Genomic DNA, 25,429 nt, shown 5'->3' with positions numbered 1-25,429 from the left:
TGTGATTAGTAAAAATAAATTAAAAAATAAAATTAATAATAATTAGAAAAAAAATAGTAAAAAACTAGTAAAATGTAAAAATCATTTCCCACTGATGTCACTATCAGGGGAACCTCCAAGTTGAAAAAAAATGTTAATTTTTTTTTTTTAAAAAGACAAAAAAATATATATATATAAAAAATATATTTTTGTGAGCAAGTCCTAAAATTAGCATATTAGCTTAAAACAATTCTCGCATGGAAAGAGTTAAAATACTGGCATATTAAATGCCCGTGGGGTGTCTACTTTTAAAAAATGTATGATTTGATGGGGTAAATTGAATTGGCCGGGTTCAACAAGGTCCCAATTAACACGGGGGGAAGGATGGCCACATATCTAATTTCCAATTAGAAAAATGCACACGTACCAAATGTGGCCTTTTAGTTCCCCCCAAAAATGACAAACCCATGCATGTGGGGTATCACTGTACTCAGGAGATGTTGCTGAACACATATTGGGGTGTCGTGTGACAGCGGCATATACCAGGAGCTGTAAATTCATACATAAAGTAGGTGTGTGTGGGAAAAATACACACACAAAAATACTACTGCAAACTTTGAAAACATGCTGGTGGTAAAATGTGTGCATGCAAAGAGTTAAAATACCAGCATTTAAAATACCCTGTGGTGTCTAGTTTTGAAAAATATATGGTTTTGTTGGGCACACTGAAATGGCCCGGCTCAAAGATGTACCAAATAGGGCATGGGCAGTGGATCCCCAAATGCCAAAGTTCAACATTGAAAAATGCGCATGCCCCAAATGTGGCCCTTTTGCCCCCAAACAGCCAGGCAAAATCATTCATGTGAGGTATCGCTGTACTCAGGAGATGTTGCTGAACACATATTGGGGTGTTTTGTGATAGTGACATATACGAGAACTTTTTAATTCATACCTGGAGTAAAATGTGTGTGGAAAACCAAATGCAAAAAAATGACTACCACAAAGTTTGACAAAGACTGGTGGTAGATATGGTGCATGGAAAGAGTTAAAATACTAGCATTTGGAATACCCTGGGCTGTCTAGTTTTCAAAAATATATGATTTGGTGGGGTAAATTGCATTGGCCGGGTTCAAAGATACCCGAAATGGCACATGGGGGGAAGAATTACCAGATTTTGGAAAAAATGGCTTTGAAATAGCAAAACGCTACCTGTACTTATTGCCCCATAATGGGTAGAAAAAAGCAAAGCAAAAAAAAAACATTGGGTATTTCTAAACTCAGGACAAATAGTAGAATCCATTTAGCAGGTTTTTTCATTACCTTTTATAGATGAGTAAAAGATTTTTCAACTAAAAGTTAGACAGTCATTTTTTTCTAAATTTTTCACCATATTTTATACTTTTTTTAATAGTAAATAATATGATACAATCAAAACAATGTCATCTAAAGAAAGCCCTTCTTGTCCTGAAAAAAACAATATCTAATGTGTGTGGGTTCAGTAAACGGGAAAGAAGAAAATTACAGCTAAACACAAGCAGCGCAGAAATGTTAAAAAGGCCATTGTCACGAAGGGTACAAAAAGTAAAATCAGCCTTTGTCACGAAGGGGTTAAACACATTTTCCTCGCTTTTATTTGAAATATCTTTTACTAGTCTACAAAAGCTAATGGGGGAAAAAATAGATTCTATTTGTCCCAATAGCTTCATGTCATGTTTTGTTTTTTGCAAGTTATAGGACAATAACTACAAGTAGCGTTTTGCTATATCAACCCCCAGCTCCCCCCCCTAATCTGGTAATTCTGCCCCATGTGCTATTTGGAACATATTCGAAGCCAGCCAATGCAGTTTACCCCATCAAACCATATGTTTTTTAAAAACTAGACACCCCAAGATATTTGAAATGTTGATATTTTAACCCTTTTCATGCACTAATTGTACTACCACCCTTTATCAAACTTTGTGTAAACGTACAACTCCTGGTATGTCACTTACAAACAACAACAACCCAATTAAGTTTTCAGCCAACATCTCCTGTGTACAGTGATACCATCCAAACATGGGTTTGTCAGGTTATTTGGGGGCTAAAAGGCCATATATTTTCCATGTTTGTCAGTCTATGCCTACGCCCTATCTTTGAACCCGGGCACTCCAATTTCTTCTGTCAAACCATTCAAGTAAACACCCCTTGGGTATTTGAAATGCTTTTATTTTAACTCCATGTCAGGATTTTGGGAAGATACAGCACTAAAAAAAAAATAAACTATTTTTCTATTTTAGTTTTGGAGGTTTGTTTTACATTTTGCTGGAACTGGATGGTTACATTGATGGTGACATCACTGCATAATTTTTAAATGTTACTATTTTTTTTTTATATTTTACCAATCCCATTGTGATTAGAAAGCTGGGCTCCATTGACTTGCATGGTTAAATGCAGTACCTGTATTAAACCTGCAAGAGGACACAGAGTTCTCAAGAGGGTATGGCGGTTGTGACCACTCTCCAGAGTGCCTTGCTGAATGCCTTGCTATCAAGGCATTTCAGCTACACCATTGAAGCTTAGGAGGCGAAAGATGATAGCCTCCTAAACTCTTTTAAAACAGGAACCCGCCGCCATGCGGTGTATGAAGGATGTTGAGGTCCCGGGGAGGGGCCATGTTTGGCCCCTCCCCGGGGCCTCAACGTCTTAAGGATCTTGGTGTTGCTGAATGCCTTGACATTGAGGCATTACAGCAACACTATTTAAGCGAAGAAAGTAATCGTAGATCACTTTCTAAGCTTTTCATGCCGTGGCCCATCATAGGTTGTTAAAGGGTTAAGGTTGTGAAATGTAAATACTGCATTGGTTAACCCATTGATGACAATTGACATGCCAGGCACGTCATGGAAATGCTTCCCTTTAACAACTGATTGATGTGTGTTTTTTGAAATTGAAAGACAGAATCGGCAGATTCTACTTCAGATTACAGAAAACTACCCAAAGACCCCTTATCTTCAATACAACAAGATTTTCAGACATTGATTGACCAAGGCTGGGATCAGGGCATTCTTTCACAAGAAGAAAAATACTACTTATTATATACACCTAGATTGTAAATTCCTGTCGGAACAGGGCCCTTCATTCCTGTTGTGGAATACTTTTTGATTCAATTGGTTTATTTGGATTTTTGGCTGATTTGCATGTATTGGAAATGCCATAATGGTGCTGGGAAGGATAGCGTTGTATATCACTGTTTGTAGATGTGCTTTAATATAGATAACTGTAATATTATTTTCTTTGGTAAGAAAAACATAAAATGCTAATTATACTCTAAATTGTTGTGTGTTGGGTAAATCTTCTATGGAAAATGATTCGGATTTTGACAATAGGCACACAATAGTCCCCAGTAAACTTAAAAGGGGTAGGATAAAAGCGCTAAAAGCAAATTTTTACAAAACAAATAAATTAAAAAAAAAAAAAAAAGTCCTTTTTAAAACAGTTATTGTAGATGTAGCAGCAGAACCACTTGCCAAGGTTTCCTCTTCTTGGCTTGGACAGGTAGAGTAGTTCACATATATGAAAGAAAGAGAAACACAATAGTGTTTGGCGCCATTCAAACTGTATAAAAACATTCAATGCATCAGGAGCCTTTCTATACACTCCGAGGAAGCCTGTGCTAGGCGAAACTCGTTTGTGTATTATTTTATATTAACCCTTTGTTGGTTTTTATTACCAAAAGTTTAAAATACGTTTTTTTAAAAAACTTTTATCTTGCTCCTGGACCTTTTTTTAATTTATAAGACAGAATACGTTGTCAGCCACCACTATATCCTTGGTGGGGATTTTACCACCTATGCACTGAGGAGTGAGCAATTCTATCATTGCTCACTAAAAAGGAACTGTGGACACTCCAGACTGCTCCAAAGGCTGAGGCTAAAGAAATTCCAAGGCAAGGATTATACCACCTAAATGCACATCTTGGAGCTAACTGAAGAAACCCACATTACATAGTGCTGCCAAATAAATCTTTAAGGCGAGGATTATATCGCCCAAGCGCATACTTTGGGGCTAACTGAAGAAGCCCCCACCAAATGTGAGTAGCCCCTTGCAGCCTTCATTTTACAAAAATAAGCTTTGAGACATATTGCACTATTGTGTTTCTCTTTCTTTCATATATTCACATCCGTGAGAGCGTAGCCACTAACCCCCTCGTGAACTACACAATAGTCCCCAGTCTCAGGTGGCTGTCGCTTATGCAAGCAAGATGCTGACGTGTATTAAAAATGGGAATAGGTTTTAAGAGATCAGAACATAATTTTGCCTCTTTTATAGGTCATTGAAAAGACCATCACTAGAATATGTCGTGGAGTTTGGGGCACCAGTACAAAAATGGGCATACTGGAAATAGAAAGGGTTCAGGGAAGGGCTGCAAAAATGATTAAGGGAATGGAAAATTTCAGCTACGAAGAAAGGCTGTCCAAATTGGGATTGTTTTCTCTGGAAGAAAGGCATCTTCGTGGGGATATGATCAACCTTTACAAAGATTCTTTTTAAATCATACCTTCCAGACAACATGTGGGCATCCTTTAAGATTGGAAGAAAGGAGCTTTCGTCTAAAATATTGAGTTGTTTTGGCAAATTCGATCAATATATTCAAAAAAGGTCTGAATGTGTTTCTTGATATGAAGGGTTATCACAAGTAAAAGTGGGTAAGATAATATTGATCCAGGATAGGTCTGACAACGTTAGAGTAAGAAGGTTTTTTTTCCCCCCCTTTAAGATGACAATGTCTGTTTTTTTTTTCTTGCCTTCTGGTAATTGTATGCATTGTATGTCTTTTTAAACCTAATTAACTATGTAAGCATGTCAGATGGTTCTTATCTATATGGTTTCTGTATATTTAAATTTGCTTTGGCGCATCCTGATTTTGATATAGCACGCAAAATTCCCAAATGTTTCTGCTACACTCTGAAATGCAAACTCTTGTACTCATTAATCGTGTAAATGGTATACAAATCTAGTAAATACTGACAACTGTCTACCCAGCACCACCTTGTGGGAAGTCCTAAGTACTACACTTCTGCAACTTGTAGCACTAAGAAGCAGCATTTGTAAGTTAGGAAGGTACTGCACTCGCTGCAAGTACAAACTTTAAATCAGCAGTGTAACGATGGGGGTTGCAATTGTGATGGGGCACATAGCTCTAGGGGGCTTAGGGGACCCCTGAAATCAATTGTTCATGTCTCCTTGTGCCACTTCAAAATTGTTCAGAAAGGGCCTACTTGACCTGGACTGTGGTGATCCAGGTTGGAAGGGCTCTTTCTAAACAGCGTGCAAGACTCGAACTGAAAGCTGCAGGAGAGGCGGGGTATGTATGTCCGCATGTATTTATGTGAGCATGAATGTATAAGTGTATATGAGACAAGAAGAGTCAAGTTGATACGGTGTGTCCTGCATATGTATGTATAATTGTGCATTAACATGAATGTTTATATGGGAGCACTGACAAGCTGGGGCAAAGATGGCCAGGCTATTTGGGGTCAAGGTGGTACTGATAAACTGTGGCAAATGTGGGACAGTGGGACATGTTGCACATGCAAATTACTTTCCAAAAACATTATATTAATACTTGAACAGCTGATGGCAAAAAACCCTCTCACATGTGTCCCTTCCACACATGCACAGTACTGACGGAACTAACTTGAGCTATTAAAAATGGAGTTATGCTGAGAAATTTTTAGACTGAACTTGAACATTCATAGAATGATTGCAGTACGTTTGGAGCACTCAAAGGAAACAATATTGAACTCATTACTATGACATTTGCTTCAAATTTTGTCTTGCCTTTAATGAGACACAGAATAAATAAAATAGTACAATTTTACCCTTACAGAACAATGTTTTTTGTTTTTTTTATCTTTTCGTACATTGCTTTTCAAAAAACACTTCCCACCCCTTACCTATAGCAAAGCATAGTTGTAAGTATTCTAACGGTCGGCTCTCTTTGAGCCTTGTTCATTCTTTGCACATTTCCCAGAATTGACGTGACCTGTTTAAAGGTTTACCCTGTATCTGTGTATGGGTGGCTGGCTAATGATGAGAGGCAATGAGGTGTTTAAAGGGCTGAACCATGTGTGAACAAAGCTTTATGAAACAAATGTATTTCCGACCTTTTAGATACAGTCTTGGTTGCTTCTCACCTATTCCTGATACTCACAAAGACATTTGAGAGTTGGTTTGTTACTGGGAAATAAAGAGAGAAAATAGAGGGTCTTCCTGGCTGTTGCCAAGGAGACAATGCATGCAGTCATGTACAAGGGATTAATCAGTTTGAGGAATTTCAGTTAGCCTCATCTAGTATCTGCGATGAATGGGTTAGCCTGATTTTCCTCTAAAAGCAAAACGTTGATGCATTGTCGCAGTTACTCTTTGGATTGCGGTAACCACTTTATTTCTGGACCTGAGCTATAGATTATTGCTGTGTATCCTACACTACAAAATATTTGTGTCTGAACAATTAGGTAGAAAGCCCCTACTCCATTGTGCTGCATATTACAGTAATAAATCTTGGTTAGGAGGGTCATACTACTTTGAACCTACTATAATTCCAATCCTGTCAGAATCGGGGACCGTCCATTGGGTAGGCCGCATCTCGACCTCGGTTTAGATGTGTGCCGTGCTTGGCAAGAGTGCACGCACTCCTGGTGGCGAGGGAGCGTGGCTGTACTCCGGAGGAAGGGTGGAAGCAGGGAGGAGTAGCTACTCTAATGGAGAATCCTACCTTACGCCTATCCTTGCCATACGGAGGCGGGGAGAGGGAGGTGTTTCTGATTACTGACACTATAAAAACCCTGCAACCCCCTCACATAATACTTGCTAGTTAAGATGTGTTCCCTGTTTGTTCCGTACTCCCTTGTATAGTTGCTTTAGAGCTCTCTATTTGGATTACTGGTTTTGAACCTTGGCTACCCATTGGATTACTCTTTTTGCCTGTGCCCCTGATTTTTGACTGGGACTTCGTCATTGAACCTTTGCTGCCAGCCTTGACCCTTGGACTGTTTTTTTTTTTTTGACAACTCTTTGGCTTATCATTTTGCTTTTGTTTTTTATTTTTGGTTCTTTGTTTATTAAAGCCTTGATCACAACCCTGTGCTTCACTCAGTCTCGAGTTAACCCAAAATCAAGATGTGCACCTTCCTGGTTTAACTGTAGAACTCACATGATTTGGGGGTGTCTTGTGAATGTGTAATGCTAACAGGGTGGATCTTATACCAAGTGGCACCCCATGCAAGAACATTCTATTAAGACCCCCATTCTTTTACATAGATGGCAAAATGCAGGATGCAGGCTCAAGCAGTGAAGAATCTGTACAGAGAATGGTCCAGGGACGAGTCATGCACACATGGTGCATCATATACTGGCACGAGAATAAATTGTTCTGCCCTCTCAACACTGCTTAGTGCTCAGTTCCCTACATGTCACTCTGTGCACCAGCTTCCTGACTCATACGCTCTAACCGTAAATGCAAACACTGTACATTGACACACAAACAATGTACATTAACACACACACACACACTCTAACATTGTACATGGACACTCCAACCAGTCTTAACACTGTATACTGACACTCACCACTCTAACACTGTACACTGATGCCTAACACAGTCTAAAGACGCACCACAATGTACACTAACCAGTGTACAGTCTACATTTTACTAAATTTTAAAATGCACTCAAAACTGTAGGGGCTCTACTTACACTGGCCATAGGAACTATGTCTATTGAGTAGGTTGTATTGTAATTTACATTAAAAACTCCTTGGACCACAGAAGGAGGGGATTGGTCCCCCATTTGTGCTCATGAGACTTTTTTTACAAATGCAATAAAAATACCAAAACAACCCTGATTATAAAATCACCCCACCAAAATTTGAATATTTAGAAAAAAAGGCTGAATATAAGACTACTCTATAGGAATAAAGTGTTACTAGTAAATAAATATTAATTCACATGTGAACAATTTTTTTATATTGAATATTATTATCTTTTATTTATATAGTGTCAAAAATCTACAGAGCGCTTAATGCAATATATATATTCAAGGGGTGTGACAAGACGAGACTTGACAGACTGACACAAACCGAAACATTAAGTGGAGAGAGCCCTCGAGGGAATGGGGTGACAAACATAAGGCACAGAGAAAGGGTAAGAGGTAGTGTGGTGGTTGTATCAATGACAAGGAAAATCTAGCAGCTAAGATGGCATGCTTCTCTGAAGAAGTGGGTTTTGAGAGGTTTCTTGAATGTTGGGAGGGAGGGTGAATGCTGAAGGTTCAGTGGAAGTAGATTCCAGAGATATGGGGCAGCCTGAGTGAAATCTTGTAGAAGTGAAAAGAAAGGTTATAAGTGAGGAGGCGAGCCTTAGCCCATGGGAAGAGGGCAGATATGTATGGAGGAGAGCAGTGTTATGGAGGGCCTTATATGCTAGTACCAGGATTTTAAAGTTAGTTCTAAAGGTAATTGGGAGCCAGTGGAGGGTTTCACAGAGTGGGGAAGCAGAAGAGGCGTGGCATGCAAGGAAGATTAGCCTAGCAGCAGCATTTACGACAGACTGTAGAGGAGAGAGTCGAGACAGTGGAATGCCAGCCAGAAGAGTGTTGCAGTAGTCAAGACGGGAAATAAGTGAATGAACCAGAGTTTTTGTGGATTCTTGTGTGAGGAATGGGCAGATAATAATACCACCACAAGCTGCCTAGGCTTCTCTTTCTTCTTGATCCCCTTTTCTCCAGCAAATCCATCTCTGAGTCTGTCTGCCCAACATCTTTACTTAAATGAGCAAATTTGTCAGGATGGAGAAAATCAGGACTGGCTGTCCTCTTTCTACCCCTTCTACAACCACATCTAACGGTCACCCAACTATGTGCCCCATTTCCTTCTGACTGATCTTCTCCCTCATTGCTTGGTGACCCAGCTATGCTCTGCTCAGGGGGCAAGACATTCCTCTGAAGGTTGTCTCAATATCCCTCAGTGTTGCAATATGCCTCTCCAGAGCTTCAATCTGGAGAGGCCACTTGCTCACATCTGCCACAGTGATATGCACCCTGGAACCGCTGTTCCAAGTATGCATACAAGTGTAAGCCCCCCAACTGTCCCGAATTAGGCAGGACACTCCAGATTGCGTGGGCGGGCCAGTGGAGCACAGAAACTGCGCAATTTTATGCAGTCGCACGCCCGCCTACAATTGCCATCCAAAATTGTTTGTGCCATGCCGCTTATGCTTCAGTGAGGCTCTTCATCCTGCTCCTTTGAAGACGTGGGGGATGCTGGAGGGGGTGGTCTCACAGAGTAAATAGATGTCCTTTTGTGGCAGTCAGTCCCGTGGAGGAGAGCACAGATCAGGTAGGAAAGTCAGAAAAAAGGTAATGATTATGGTACTAAAAAAATAGGGGCTGGCTGGGGGGCATGAGTACTCAAAGCGATGGGGCAACAATACACAATGGGGAAAAGGCTGAGGCATTATATAAATAAAGACTAAAGGGACTGCTGGCTGGGAGCATACATACACTGTGGGGGAAGGCAAGGGGCACAAGGTTGTGGGGGCATTAATGCACAAGGGGGGCTGGCATCACTTACTAAAGGGGGCTGGCGGTATAAATACACAATTGGAGGGCTGGCTGTAGGCAATACACAAGTGGGTTAGGGATATCACATAAATCAGTACTAAAAGAGGGGCTGGCAGGGGGCATGAATACATAAAATGGGAAGGGGGCTGGCTGGGGGCAATACACAAGGTTGTGGGGTCACGGAGCTGGGGCCATTACTTGATAAATCAATACTAAAGGGAGGGGCTGGCTGGGAGAGATTCACAATTGGGCAAAAACACAAAAGGGGGGTTAAAGACAAAGCAGTGTGGCAAATACATTTTTATTTGTTGTAGCTTAGCCAGACCAGATGTGGGTTTCAGTGTAGCAGAGCCTGTCCTGGTGTGTGTGTGTTTGGGTCTCGGTGTGGTAGAGTCTGTCCTGGTGTGTGTTTGGGTGTCAGTGTGGCAAAGCCTGTCCTGGTGTGTATTCGGTCATCTGTTTTCTGGCACTTTACTTACTGTAGGAATAAATAGAACTATTTATTTTTTATTTATCCAGAGATAAAACGCTCTCCTGAATTTGTAATCACTTCAGAAGTGTCCCTCTTTCACATTTTGAAATGTTGGGAGGTATGCAAGTGTAAGTCCTTAAAATTCCACTGAATTTACTTTTGTTCCTTTACTCCTGTGCTGCACTAATTCCCACGGTGCACAAACTGGCTACTTACAGAAAGCAAGTCACTTATAGAAAAGCAAGCCCTTACTATGAGCCGTAAGGCCATAAGGGTTTATTTTTTGCCTACTTTTGGATCAACAGTGGAAAACTAAATTGCATAGGAAAAGGGTTGAACTTGACAGACACAAGTCTTTTCTCAACCTAAGCTACTATATATAAGACGGGTATTTTCGTCTGTAACAAGTAATCTGAGACCTATGCTGGATTCCTCCATAGCACAAAATAAAGTGCAAGGACACAAAAATACATGTTATGTCTTTATTTTAAATGGTACAATATACAAAACACTGCACAAATTGTGTGTTTGTGTATGTGGTTGAAGGAAATTTGTAGCCTGGGATATATACCTATCAATTTTAATTGGTTACACAAAATATTGTATCAAAGATTCCGTTGTTAACCCCAAATAATTCTATTTGAGTCCCTGAATGATATGTTTGGAAACAGCACCAGATTTTTCAGTATGATTATCATTGTAATTAGTAATAAGCAATTAAACTGCTTTACCAGCATCACCATAGACTCCCTTCTGAGTCTGTACTAAACTATCCATAGACCAAGAAATACATTTACTGGATTAAAAAAACTTCCAATTTAGCCCCTTCCTTCCCATCAGGTTCTACAGAACTATCCAAGATAAAATGGCAATAGACCAAACAATTCATTACAGGCTCTTCTAGAATTAAAGTGCTAAGGCACACTGTAAATTAAAAGATGCATGTTTTTTGTCACAAGAGCAAAATTAATACAGAGATATGGCAACAAGCCTCTTTGATGGATTAATCAACCTTTTGGCATTTAAAGGGATAAAGCTGATTGATAAAACTCCAGCAATTTTCCCCCACTTTGCACCCTTATTAAAACATATCTCATCCTCTCTAACTATGCCACCAATGTCTTTTTGCTTGCTATACTGACTGCCTGTTGTGTTTACATGCATTATCAAAAAATCAATGCTCCATGATGCTTTTTATATGTCCCACAATAATACAGTTTGGCCTTTCTTTGCAGTGTTAGGTGCATATGTAATCATTCAATACAATGGCTCGAAAGTGAGTCATGCCTCCTTCCATGTAACAAATTGACTGTTTATTGTAGCTACAACAGTGAGCTTAAAATAGTAACGACAGTCCCTTTAGTAATGAGGAAGAAACGCAAGGTTTTGTGGATATCATTGTACACTTAGGCCTGCGGCAAAATCTATGGTTGTAGAAATGTGGAAGGCAACTTTTAGCTTTAGAAATTTTGTTTTGAAATTTGCTTCTTATTTAAGAACTTGGCCTTAGTGATGACACATTACTTCCCATACAGAAAGAAAAACTTCTCGGATGAGATTCATTTGGGCAGTGATTTGCTGCTTATCTTTGTATCTCCACTCTTCCAATACAAAGCATGCCCATATATTTACATCCCTTTTCTCTTGTCTTAATCCTTGAACCTCTGATTCTGAAGCTTCTTGTAGAACGGCTCTTCCCCCTCTTCACTTCCTTCCCTTTCGGATACCTGGGTTTTCCTTCTGAGGCTGGCATCTCTGCTAGACGGAATACCAATACCTTCACTCACTAATGGTGTTGGGACTCCTCCAGCAACATTGACAGTAGGTCCGTAACGTGGCTCTGGGTCTGGCTCCAAGTCACTAATGGAGGAACCTGGTGACACACCAGCCCCCTTTGGGGTTCTGTAGCCACGGTATTCCTTTCCAACTTCGTACCCTCCGCCTTCCTGGGCATCACTACTCCTCTGTCCAGCCTTCCACTCCCATGGTCCATTACCTGAAGAGAGGTGAACCACAGGATGATGTGGTGCGTGTGCATCAATAGTAACAATGCTGGAACTGTCTCGTTCTGAAGGTGACCTGTACTGGGAGGAGTCTGAGCTGCTGGTGGTTGAAGAGGATGAAGTCTCTGAATGCTTGGGGGTACCGGTCCCTAGCACCACCTGCTGTTGCTGTTGCTTGGACATAGCAATGACTTGCATGAGTCTTGGTGCATTGGCTGAAGCCCGTGGTGCCCCTCCCTTTTCTGCCATCATCATCCACTTGGCTCTAATAGCAGAGCTTCCTTTAGGGGAGCCATTTGAGTTCTCCTCAGGTATATGTAGAAGTGGGGGAGCTGCAGGACGAGGCTGGATGAGTACCCTTGGACCCCCTGCTCGAGCTTGTACTGTTGGATACAGTGAAGGTGGTGCTCTATCGGGGTCTGGATCATCAAGAGCAATGGCTGAAGTCTCAGAGGCTGCCCGTCTATGAGCTTGCGCCAGTGCTACCTCTTCACCAAGTGTTAGACTGCGGCCTTCTAAGACCTTTGGCTTGAATTCAGGTCCCGTTCCTCGTGGACGGGAACCTTCAGCTGGGACATGTATTGTCATGTGGCGGCGGGCAGGGTCTTCCATGGATGGGGTGCTTACTCGTGGGAGAGTGTTACTGAAGGTCACCATGTTCTCTTTACCCATTGGACTTCTGGGTGCCAGTAAATCTACATCTACACTGGCCCTCTTCAGGCTCCCTAGAGAATTTTTCTCCCGTTTAACCTGGCATGAAAAAGGGTTGTTGTTACATATACCCGCGCATAATTTGTTTGGCGCTTAATAAATAATAGGTAATAATAATATGCAAAAGATAAACATATGCATTATGTAAGGATAATTGCTAAACGTCATTAGATCTAAACAAGTGCTCTGAAATGGTTGTGCTCCCCAATTTACAATTTTAATAATGGGAGAATGAAAGACCTGTAGCTTACCTGATGTTGAGTACCCTGGCCTCTTGGGCGAGGGGTCAACTCATCAGTGCTTGATGATTTGTTCTGGTGGTACACAGACTCATGGCCACGCTGGGTCAGAGCTCGCAGTGGGTCCTTGTTGGTTGGAAGAGTGGGAGAAGAGTCTTCAGAGGATGCCTTGAAATTACCTACAGCATGATAAGCCTAAAAAGAGAGAAAGCTACTGAGTTATTTAAAAGTATCACATCAACTTCATCAACAAAAGTCAGCTGCATTTACTATTTCTAATTATTCCCAGGGAACTATAGCCAATTTATGAAAGGAAGGCTCTATAATCTAATACTATGCCATTTTCCAAGACTTCTTGTATACAAGATTTTACAGGTTTACACATCAATGGTACTGACAGGAATGTCAGACATCAGCACATAAACAAGTTTACAATGACACATCATTGGCTGACACCCCCACTTCTCTATAGGGATGTCTTCACTATAGGGAGATTTGACAGAAGAGTTGTGGTTTCATCTCCTTTATTGTATAAAAGGGTCAACACAGTTAGCTGACTGCTGTAACAAGAAAAGTGACAGAGGAAAGGTAGGAAAGCATTCAGTAAGAGTGGATTAGTATGTGTGGATTGGTAATTATGGATTAGTAAGTATGGATTGGTAAATGTATGAGAGTGCTGGGTGTTATGCTGTACCATTTCCAATGTCTTTTTTATTATATATAATTATGCTCTAAAGTACATCATAACTCCCATCACTCTATACTGTTCCATACATTACATTATATGAATCAGTGTAGCGCTGTTACAATCAATCAGGAAAATTAAAAATCAAGTAGCAATCACACTCCTATCATGCCAAGTCAGCTAGTACATGCTGGAATCTGGGTATGCCTAGGCATGATAGGAATGTGATTACTGTTAACAATCATATATATATATATATATATATTAATATTAATATTGTTATTGAATTTTTTTTGTCCTATTTTGGTGTGTTACTTTAAATAAAAGTGTGAGAGTTTTTTTTTATGGTGGGGGGTCATATTCTGTTTCGGCCAGGTAAATGCTGCATTTTCGGTTTGTCCATAATTTTCGTTTCGGTGCATCCCTACTACTAAGCCAGACAATGAAGTGGTAGGACTACACCACATCAATGTTTGGCTTAATATATAGTGATAGGAGTTATGCTGCACTATTGTCAATGTCTGGCTCAATGTATAGTGATAGGGATTACGCTGTACCACCGTCAGTGTCTGCCTCAGTACATAGTGATAGGTGTTATGCTGTACCACCGTCATCGTCTGCCTCAGTATATAGCGATAGGTGTTATGCTGTACCACCGTCAATGTCTGCCTCAGTATATAGTGATAGGTGTTATGCTGTACCACCGTCAATGTCTGCCTCAGTATATAGTGGTAGGTGTTATGCTGTACCACCGTCAATGTCTGCCTCAGCATATAGTGGTAGGTGTTATGCTGTACCACCATCAATGTCTGCCTCAGTATATAATGATAACAGTAATGCTGTACCACCTTCAATCCACCCCAGGTGCCAAATACTCTAGGTACGCCCCTGAGGCTAATGTTAGCCTCACTCCCAGGACCCTTACACACTGCCTTTACACACACCTGCCCACACACACATGCACTGGCCTTCTTCCTTCATCATCCATCCTTCTTCTTCTATCCTTTGGTGGGAGAGTGAGGTCTGTCACTTCAGACCTTGCTTTATTGCTCCCTCATCACTACGCGCCAGCTATTGATACATCATATCCCCGAACTCATTTGCTGTCACATGGGAGCAGTAAAGCGAGGTCTGCACATCCCAAATGTTGAGCCGACTAGAGGGAGATTGTGATCTCCCAAGTAGTCCTGCAGGTGCTGATCGGACGGCCGTGCGCCCCATCGGAGCTGTGCCCGAGGTGAGTACCGCTCCTCCCTCACTCTTCCTCCTCCTCTACAAAGTGAGACAGAGGTAGGGATAGGTGGGACAGCGACTGTCCCGCCCACATCGGGACAGTTGGGGGGCATGCAGTGTGTGTCACTACCACTGCGGCGTCTTACCTTCGGGTTAAACCAGCAGCTGCTGTTTTGTCATCCAATTATAGATACTGAAGTTCCCCTTTAAGTACAATGAGCCTACTGCACCATGAAAAAGAGGATTTCCACATGGAAATCAATTATTACTTACCAGATAGGCTGCGATACCTGCTCCTATGAGAAACCCTGCATAGACATCGACCGGGTGGCTGCGGTACTGTGTGATTTGGGTCAGGCCACACACTCCCGCCGCAATAGAAAAGGAGAAAACCAACAGCGGCTTCAGAAGCTTCGTACTGTCCGAAATGATGGAATTGAAGTACATCTGAAAGAAGTTGCATTTATTTTATGCTCAGTATGTCCGGGGGTAGATACCAACATTGCTTATGGCGGACATTTACTGGGGTCTGTGGTGGACAATTGGTGGAGGTCCTGAGTATCTCCAAACTTCTACCCCCTGGCGAATTGGGGCAGAGCCTACAAGAAAGAGTGTCGCTCAAACTGGCAGCGCTACTGTACATGTGCACAATTATGTACATTATGCATTCTTCAGTGTCCCAGACACCGGAGAATGAAATTGAGACTATGAGATTGGACCCTTAATTATCTACATTGCTGTAAACAATTCATTTGCACAAAAGCTATGGATGATATACTTACTGAAACATAAACTGCAGCAAAGGCAGACAGCGTGGCATGCTGGGAAGGGAATGTCTTTCTGGGGGTGCAATGAAGGAAAGATATTAGTTTCATATTTCAAAAACTGGGTACTGCAATCACAAGCATTCTCTTTTTCCCCCCACATACAGATCTAGAGATAATGCACAGACTTATTCTTCTTACCTTCTCTTTGAAGCAGGCTTAAGTAAAAATGGGCATGAAAGAATATCTTGTGACAGTCTTTAAAATGCCCACATTTCAGTCTACAATTTTTATTATGATTAAAATAAACTCGCCTGTAGCAATATCATAATTAATTCCAGCAGTCAAATAATGCAGCTCATATTGTGATAAAGTGTAGCTAGGATACGGTTTTAGTATAGAGCATGGTAACCTAGATACGAAGGAATGATGCTACTGTTCACCTTTTGTATAGCACAGTACAACATAAGAAGAGAACTAGTATCCTGGATACGATGAGCCCAGGTCATTATATGGTATTTGAAATTCTTGCCTAGTGACCAGTATTTGTAGAGTTCCTCTAGAGGCGTAGCAAAAAACCGAGGGATCCCAATGAATGCTGTTCACCAATGTCCTCTACCTATACAATGTATATATAACAGAGCTGGGCAGGGTACTTTACTCAGTTTAGTTTGAAGGAGATCCTTATTAAGCCTTTGTCTTTTAAGCTTTTGCATCTGTCAGTGATACCAGATACAGCTACACCCTGGGGTCTATGGTATATGCAGCATAGTTACCTGGCTGACAGAATGGCATTCTGGTCATTGCCTGTGCAGATGTCCTGGGTAATATAGGGATTGGTTGCACAAGACGTACCCAATCTTGTGTAGTTAGGTTTACAGACAGTTAGGAAAAACGGTGCATGGTATCCGGTAGCCAGCTGAATGACATCAGTGACAAGTGCGGTGGCACACAGCCCAAAGACATGGACACCTAGGAAACATGAATAGGTGTCTGAGAAGTAGGTCTTCACATTTAAAATTGTCATGGTGCATTTCCCCCCCCTGTGTCTTACCTACAAAGCGTACTGTCCGGCGCAAGAAGGAGTTAAAGTTACAGCCACCCGCATTGATGCTCCCCTCAGCGCTTCCACGACCCTTCAGTTTAGACTGAATACAGTACAGTATTCCTTCACCAAGCATAATCTGCGTCAGGATTAGAAAATTATGTTAAATAAAGGCAATACCGTTTTATAACATTATCTGAGATTTCTCATCCCTTTTCCTGGTAGCTCAGCCATGCACTGTGATGTACCTTCAGTTCTCCATAACCACTGGTTAATTTACTCACTGATGCAGCGGGGGCGGCAAATGCAAGACTGAGAAGCATCAGAAGTGGGATCAGCTCCTCATTACTTTCAACATATGGCATAGAGAGTGCACGATCATGGCACTGGAACCCGCCTTGTGCTGGCCGGAATATATCAGTCAATTCCAGAAAGTAAAGGGAAACAATGGATGATGCCACAATTGGGAGCTGTAGAAGAAACAAATGTAGACTTGTATGTTGTTGGCATTTAAAGATGCTATTCCTGCTATACAATCTTCTTTAATGTGTTGAAAGCTATTTAGAATTTTAATATGCAAAGACTCAAAACATCAGTGATTTAACTTTGGGCGACATGATTAGTGCTGGTATTAATTAGCCCTGGTGAAAATATCAATGCTGCAGAATTCCCCCACTCAACAGCAACCACTTCATCATAAATTTGGCTTCAACACTTTCTCCAGTCTTTATTAAGCTTTAGCAAATAGAAATATACAGACAAGTTTAGATCTGGATGAGTTTTCAGTTCCCCCCATTGACAGAGTTGTAAATAATTTTTTACTTATTTTCAGTAAAATTTAGGAGCCAGAGTAAAAAAGAAGAGCCAGCTTGATTTCTCTTTGGAAGCCAAAGAGAAATACAGCCACGAAAGATCAATATAAAATAGTGGGGATTCAGTTCAACCTCTAACATTGCAATGGGCAAAAAAAGTCTCTGATCGCAGGCGAATCATGAAATGCCAGTTTCAAAACTGCATCATGGTTGTGGAATTATTGAAGAGAAAACACATGCAATGATACCATACAAAAGATTCAGCTTGATACAGGGTCACTGACCATTGCATATGTCCCTCAAAATCTGCAGCTTCTTCAACCAATTGTTTCACTTAGCAGTGGTTGCATTTCTAGTAGACTTGTGCATTTGTATTTGGGCAAACATGAAAACGAACACGAAAGGTGCGTTTTCATTGTTCAGCCCGAATACAGAAGAAACGAACATGGCGGCGGCAAAACGTACATGAAGATAAAGACACACAACACGAAGAATCTTCGTGTTCGTCTTCATTAATATCTCCAACTAATCTCCCTGGTCCCTTCCCCCTCTAGCCTACGTTATCTAAGCAGCAGCAGGGGTTAACGGGAGTGGAAATCCGTAGGATCGCGCAAGGAGTTAAAGGTCCATGTGAGCGACTCTATTGGTCACCTGCAGGGGCCTCCTCTGACATCAACCAATAGAGTCGTTCTTATGGACCTTTAACTCTTGTAACCTCCCCAGGAGGGCAAGTTTCGGCATGAACCAATGAAGGAGCTCCCTACCAGTGATAGAGTCGCTTGTACAGACCTTTAACTCCTGGAGCAAGGAGACCTCCCCAGGCCAAGTTCCGCTGTCAGGTCGTTTAAGGTCTGTACGAGCCACTCTATTGGTTGCCCGTGCGGACCTTTAACTCCTGGAGCAGGGAGACCATTGTCTCCCCAGGCCCAGTTTCGGCACCAGGATTTCAAAAGTCCGTACGAGCAACTCTATTGGTCGCCAGCAGGGGGCTCGTCTGACATCAACCAATGAAGAGCAGCTGCACTTCATTGGTTGATGGCAGAGGAGGCCCCTGCCCGGGACCAATAGAGTTGCTCGTACGGACCTTTAAAATCCTGGTACCAAAGCTGCTGCGTACCGCTTTAACCCTGTATTAACCCCTTCTAAAAAAAAATTTGAAAGACAAATGGGAAGAATGTACACGAATATTCGCCCGAACTGAACACAGGAACGGCCAAATATTCGTAGTATACAAAGATTTTTTTCCCCACGAAGACGAACATGAAGAGTTGGCCGGCACCAAAATCTAGTTTCTAGCATTTATCAGGAAGCTTGAGAACATGCAGCTACATCAATTCTATCTCTAATCAAGATGCAATGCAGGAATTTTCTTAGAATTTTTATATACCTAAATAATGATGCATAACTCTGGTGATCCTAGTTTTTAGCACATGGCAAAATAGGCAGATACTCAAGCCCCCAAAAATCCAATGTCCCATTCATCTGTGTGCCAGAACATCTTTAGAGGTTGAGAAACAGCAAAGGAAGTTTGGGTAAAACAGAGGAGAATTGATTCTACCATTCCTCCTCCTCAAGTGGTTTGTTCCTTATTTACTTTTCTCTCTGCATTCTAAATACTACCTGTTGGAGGAGTAACTAGAAACCACCGGGCCCTGGTGCAAAAATTGCCCTGTGCCCCACCAAATTCAACAGCTGGTCTGTGCCGTTTACCCCAAATACCTTGTCTGTGGCTTCTTTGCTCCTGGGGCCATTCTTGGGGCCATGCAAATAAATGTGTGGCTGCACACAGATCTCCCATTTTCTGCGTACCTGCTCATCAGCACCGCTGGAAATAAGATAGTAGCAAGGATGACTGTCAGGGCCGAGCCAAGACATAATGCCTCCTGGGGCAAAGTTTAAAATAACGCCCCCCGCCGACACCAGGGGTCATTATCTACCCTCTCCCTCCCCCCTTTGTACTTCACTTACCTTTCAGCAGTCCTGCGGCGAGTCTCCCTGCTCTGCCACGGTGCACGCTGCTTTACTGCTGAGCGGCAGAAATTACATCATATTCCGGCGCTCAGCATTACAAGCCGGCACCGAGACCGAGCTAGGGGGCTCGCCAAGCGGGTAATGATAACTTGATAAGCGAAAACCACTCGGCGTTCCTCTCTCTCCTCCGCTTAAAAAAAAAAAAAAAAAAAAAAAAAGCGCTAGGGGCGGCAAAGTGCCGCCTCTTCAAACGTGCCGTCTGGGGCAATTGCCCCACTCTGCTCCATGGTAGGGCCGGCCCTGATGACTGGCAGACAAGCAGAGCAGAGTGACAGCCGCAGACAGGAAGGTAAAGTGATTCACACACACAAAAATATGAATTGGTGCATGCAAGGGGAAGATTATGATGGGGAAATAATGCTGCGTATAGAGATGGAGGGGGACGATAGCAAGTGACGGCTGATAAGAACCATTCAGTTTCTGTAGTCTGCCCAACCACTGAATATATTCCTCAGTCCCTGGCCTTATCTTATATCTAGCTTAGCATATCCAATGCTTAATTAAGCTCCATCACTGCATTAACCTCTAACACTTTGGCTGGAAGGCTATTCCATGTATCCACTACCCTCTCAGTAAAGTTATATTTCCTGTTATTACTTTTACACATACATACATATATACACACACTCTAACCCCATACACATACATATAAACACAATCTAATACCTTATACTTTCATACGTACATACACAGCCACTACAATCAGCAGTCCAGCATCCAACTGGGATGTCAGTACAGCAATGAAGACCACCCAGTCAATAAATTTGATCAATCCGGTGTTTTTTCAGGTTAAACCAAATATTTGGTTGTACTGGCCCTTGTTTATCCCACAGCAAATGGTCCCTTTCTTCCCTCTAGTACTCAGCTTATCCCAGGTGCTTTGTGGAAAATGGAAGCATTTTTGGGTCAGTGTTGGAATAAACTTTTTAACAAACAAAGTTTCCATTGCACAGAAAGAAGCATAAATTACTTTGTCAATAGGTAGGAGTCAGTAGAGAAAGGATGGAACTAAACAATGACCCCATTATTAATGCCATGGCTTTCAAAAGTAGCTTGTCGCAAAGGGGCGTTACCTGCTAAAAACTACTATATGGTGGTACACCACAATACTTGCATATCTCATCACACAAAGAGTTATTAGGACTGTTATAAATTAATTCTTGCTCTTACTCTTACTTCTAAAGAACCATTTGCACTGTTTTGCAGACTGTTTAGCAAACCATTTTGCACATTGTTAGCTCTATTTTTTTTAGGGGATCTACAAGTTTATTTGGGTGTTTATCATCTACTGTGACAGTGATTTCTGTGTTTGAAATAACTTTTTTCCAGTTATTTTTTTTAAAAAACTTGAAAATGGTTAATTTCATACTTAAAATATTATTTATCGTTATTCAAACTATACCAGTGCTCTCCCTGTTGGTCCCAACCCCTTGAACTATATCATGGACCACAGTGATATTAAGAATTTTGTGTTTTCATATGTATTATTATTTCTTATTAATACATCAAATATACTTTAAAAATGCATGATTTGCCCTAATTTGAACAAAAAAAACATCTTCCTTATTATTATTATTTTTTACTTTGGCATAAAAAGAGTTTAGAACATTTATGATATCTGTTTAACCATTTCCATATTTATTGTTATGGAATTTCTCACACTCATGTGATCATTCTTGTGGCCATTGACCATCAGGCGATCATCATCTACACAAGTAGAATCACTCACCTCTACAAAATAGAAACATGGCAGGAGTGTCATGCTGTCCTTTGGGGGCCGAGCTTTGTTCTTCTCTTTGGGAGATATCATGGCCCCCACTGGGGTGACTAAAGAGAGACTAAGGTCCTTAGGACACCTGTATCGACATATGTAAAAAAAATAAATACAGTAAACCATTGTCCGTGGTAGACACATAGTAACAATCTATGTGAAGGCTATGAACAGGTAGAAAATGCCCTTCTTCTCCTGCCCTTTAGCTCATTCATTTAAATGAATATTTGGAAATGTAATCCCTTAACATTATGGAATTTACAGTATAAAAGAGGGATTACCTATGATATCAACTAAATGCCCCATCAAAACTTAAAAATGAAACAAAATTTTAGTAGGCATTGCACAATATTAAGATTATCTATAAATGTGTTACTGAGATGGAACAGCACCCTTAAAGTTTTTGTCTTACTGGAACAACAGCTTCAAAGCATGTGACATAGGTCTGATATACTGTGACCAATCCATAATAGTGAAAGATTCAATTTTATTTTTGCTTCTATGAAGTCAACATGGATACTTAAGTTAGTAAAAAATTAAATGCATTATCTTAAATGACTCTTTCACTTGCCCTTTCTATGAATGTTAAGATAAATGCTAGACAAAAGAAAATGTGATCTGATTTTCAACATATATAACAGCAATTTCTGGACCTAGGGTACCATTTTATTTCTTTATATCGCCTGGTGCTTGGAAATCACATGGACTTTTAACTAAAACACCATACAATTATGATATAATAATAGACACTTGACATAATACCAAAAAGAGCATCAACACCCGGGCCAATTACAGGTGTATTGTATAACCTTCTAATTTGAAAATGTGGAGTTACATAACTACAGAGAAACAAAATATCTGACACATAAAACAGAGATGCATATAACCATCCTCGCATACACATTTTAAAAATACACAAAGCATTTACATCTATGTTGATAAAAAGTGAGTTAAAAATACAGATGTGTATTATCCCAAGTGACAATATGATTTGAAATGTAACACACAAAGAACTATACAAATGATCATAATAAGATGTAGAAAGATGGCACAGAACAATGGGATATGGGAAGCAGGCAGTGACATAACTGCATGGACTGATATACAATAATGTACCCTAAGGTATAATATCACAGTTATACCCACATGTATATAATGTACTGAAATATAACACTGTAAGAATCATATGAGCAAGCAGATATCTAACAATGTACAGATCCTAAAAATCTTAGTGGTTAAATATATTTCATATTTTCATATTTCCAAAGAGTGCTGTAATAACTAGAAAATGTAGATGCCTCATTTTCAATATAACAGTATGCATAGTGAGTGATTAAAATGTAACAAGGGATTTTCTATGTAATAATGCCATGCAATGTAACATGCAGAACAAAATATCATGTCAAAATTTGGTATACTGTGATACTTAATTACCGCATTTAATCAGCATAATCCATGTGACATTACATAGAACAATATGATCAAATATACAATGACATAATGCAAATTTAGAATACTATAGGTGAGTAATGATATGCTATAAATTGTGCATTAATGCCATGTGCAGTGCTTGACCATTTTCCCAAATCAGAAATTCAAAATATTTAAATCTTTTGTGCTATCAACTAGTGCTTCATTCAAAGAAAATAATCTTATTCATGTAAGAAAGAAAAAATAAATAAATATATATATACTGTGTTATACTTCTTCGATGCCCAGCGCATGCATTTACCTGTCAGAGGACGAAGATGGACAGAAGGACGCATCAAACCAACCAAAAGAGGAGAAGAAGGAACAAAGGCGCTGAGATACAGACCGACAGAGGAAGAAAGGCAATGCTGGATGCAAATAGAGGGGAAAATGAATATGGGGTGGAATGAGACACACATAGGAGGAGTATTTAGGGCAAATCTATATGCTCCGGTCTGACAATGGAGAAATAGATGAGTCCAGGGTAAGCAGAACACTGCTTAACATCTTGGGAAAGACAGAAAACGTGGGATTTTAAGAGCGCTTTCTAATTCCTCATAATAACCCTAATAGGTCAGTTTCTTGCCAAACTAGCCCTAATGGGCGAACACAATAGAGAGCAGAGAGAAGGAAAGGCGTGGAGATTTGGGGAGAAAAGAGAGAGCGCAGAGAGAAGGAAAGCTGGAGGGACAGACGGAGGAGGAGACAGAAATGTAGAGGCAGAGTCTGCAGCTCACACAAGAGCAACGACGATGATGGAGTGCATGTGTGTGCATGAGTGAGTATGTTCGTGTACGTTTCGGCGATAGTGGGTGTGTGCAGTGTTCTTTGTGCCTAAGTCTGGTTAGAGGCAGAGGTGTGTGTAGTAAGCACATGGGGCCAATAAAATACTTCTCAATATAATTTTCTAATCAGTAAGAGACTTACAGACATAAATGCCATGCTGCAAATACCTATACCGTTATTTCGGTAAATGGATCAATCTGATTTTTTTTTAAATCGCCTTTATTTTAATATTTTGCCTTGCACTACCATATTTTAAAAGAAAATAAATAAATAAGCAAATAAAAATACACTCCGCATAGATCATCTTTTCACAAGACTTTAATCCAGACATACATATAAATACCTGCACATAGTTAAGTCTACATGCTTTATCACAAACTGGACTACATCTGTGTCGGCTGAACCTCTGACAGTATGTACAATACATATTGTGCACACACGATCAACCTCTTCTCTTGTTTCCATAGGAACATCCAGGATTTAAGAGGAACAAAAGAAACAGAAAAGGATTGTGAAAGGGGTGGGGGTAGCAGAGGGGGATCGGTTATCGCTGGCATTGGGATTGAAAAAAGTCAACATTTGTGATAAAAGATGTGAGTTCATGTAGATGTGTTTTGATTGTCACACTATGTATCCTAGTTACCTAGCAACAAGAAGAACGGCCCGTTGCTGCTTGGGTACCCATGCTCATTCCCTCACCTTATTCCCAGGGGCATCTCCTGTAAATGCAGACCTGGCATACAGAGAAAAACACAGAAGAAACGAAACCCTTTTATTGTGATGTTCTTTCCAGATTGCATGTAAAACAATGCTGTGGGTTTAATGTGTTCAGAAGGCATCAAAATAGGTTGTCTGTGGTATTTAATGCATGGAGAAAAAGGTTGATCTAGCAGAATAAGTATAACCCTAGCTTAGATCTCCATTCATGTAACTTGGTAATACATTTATAGAGTCAGCAACATTGTATAAGCCACTGAATATGTCACAATCATACACTGGGGTTGATTCACTAATTAAGTTGCTACTTCCCTATAAAGCCCACGATTAACACATTTTACAATAGTAACATAATACAATTCAAATGATTATGGAAAGAATGAATCAAAGCTAAAACAGTCACCTTCTAATGTAATAACGTTTTTATGTGGAAAAGTCTTCAATCAGACACAGTGGGGATTAATACAGCCAGGGGATTTAAGCATGCATGGTACATGGCTAAATCTGTACTGAAGGACCAAGTAAGGTTTGGGGTAGGTAAAAATGGCAGGCATGATAAGCTAGAAAGTGTTTATGTGCTGTGAAATTCTTAAAAAAATGAACATGTAATAATGAGGGAGAACTTGCACAACTACTTGTGTAACTTTGTTCTTAAATAAATTTCCAGATTTTTAAATCTGGCGCTTGTTCTGGACCCCACCTCCTACATCCTGGCTGCACCTTCAGCCGTCCATCAAAGCCAAAGCTCTTTGCAGACCTGTCCTCCTGCCTCCCGTGGTGGGGACCCAAGCCGCGAGTGGGTGCCCGGTGACAGGACCCAGGACCGTGACAGGGACATGATTGATTGAGCTGATGTTCGTTTGTCCAATTAGCTCACTGTTACGGTCAGGTAGACGAGGGATCCAACAATGCAGGTAAGCACAGCTAAAGAAAGTCCAGAACACAGTCCGAGGTCGAGGGCAACAGCAGGCAGCAAGGTCAAAAACAATCCGAGGTCAGGGCTGGTAGATCAGGTGCAAAACAGTAAACAGGTCCGGGTTCGTAGGCAGGCAGAGAAGAATCGTGGTCGTTAAAACAGGCAAGAGGTCGGTACACAAGGCAGAGATCAAAAT

General features: G+C 40.8%; 1 protein-coding gene across 1 annotated transcript; it reads right to left on the bottom strand.

Moving 5' to 3' along the window:
• Positions 1-11,699: 11,699 nt before the first annotated feature.
• Positions 11,700-21,383, bottom strand: LOC149289484 (phospholipid phosphatase-related protein type 3-like). The gene is made up of 8 exons (XM_089490617.1): positions 21,303-21,383; positions 17,015-17,200; positions 16,740-16,869; positions 16,462-16,657; positions 15,704-15,761; positions 15,195-15,368; positions 13,016-13,198; positions 11,700-12,803 (listed from the first exon to the last, which is right to left on the bottom strand). Exons 1-8 carry the CDS (start codon positions 21,381-21,383, stop codon positions 11,700-11,702), a joined length of 2,112 nt encoding a protein of 703 aa, XP_089346743.1.
• Between the last annotated feature and the right edge of the window lie 4,046 nt (positions 21,384-25,429).

The sequence above is a fragment of the Sceloporus occidentalis genome, unplaced genomic scaffold, assembly GCF_023333645.1.
Source record: "Sceloporus occidentalis isolate IW3139 unplaced genomic scaffold, rSceOcc1.0.p SCAF_45, whole genome shotgun sequence".
NCBI classification, from domain to species: Eukaryota; Metazoa; Chordata; class Lepidosauria; order Squamata; family Phrynosomatidae; genus Sceloporus; species Sceloporus occidentalis.
Note: the sequence above shows the minus strand (reverse complement) of the source record. Positions and strands in the feature narration are given on the sequence as shown.

Excerpts from the sequence above, each read along its gene's own strand:
- LOC149289484 (XM_089490617.1), bottom strand. The coding sequence starts at position 21,383 with ATGATATCTCCCAAAGAGAAGAACAAAGCTCGGCCCCCAAAGGACAGC. Across the intron at positions 17,201-21,302 it reads CATGTTTCTATTTTGTAGAG|CTCCCAATTGTGGCATCATC; the intron begins GTGAGTGATTCT and ends TTTCTTCTACAG. Across the intron at positions 12,804-13,015 it reads GCCAGGGTACTCAACATCAG|GTTAAACGGGAGAAAAATTC; the intron begins GTAAGCTACAGG and ends TTTTCATGCCAG.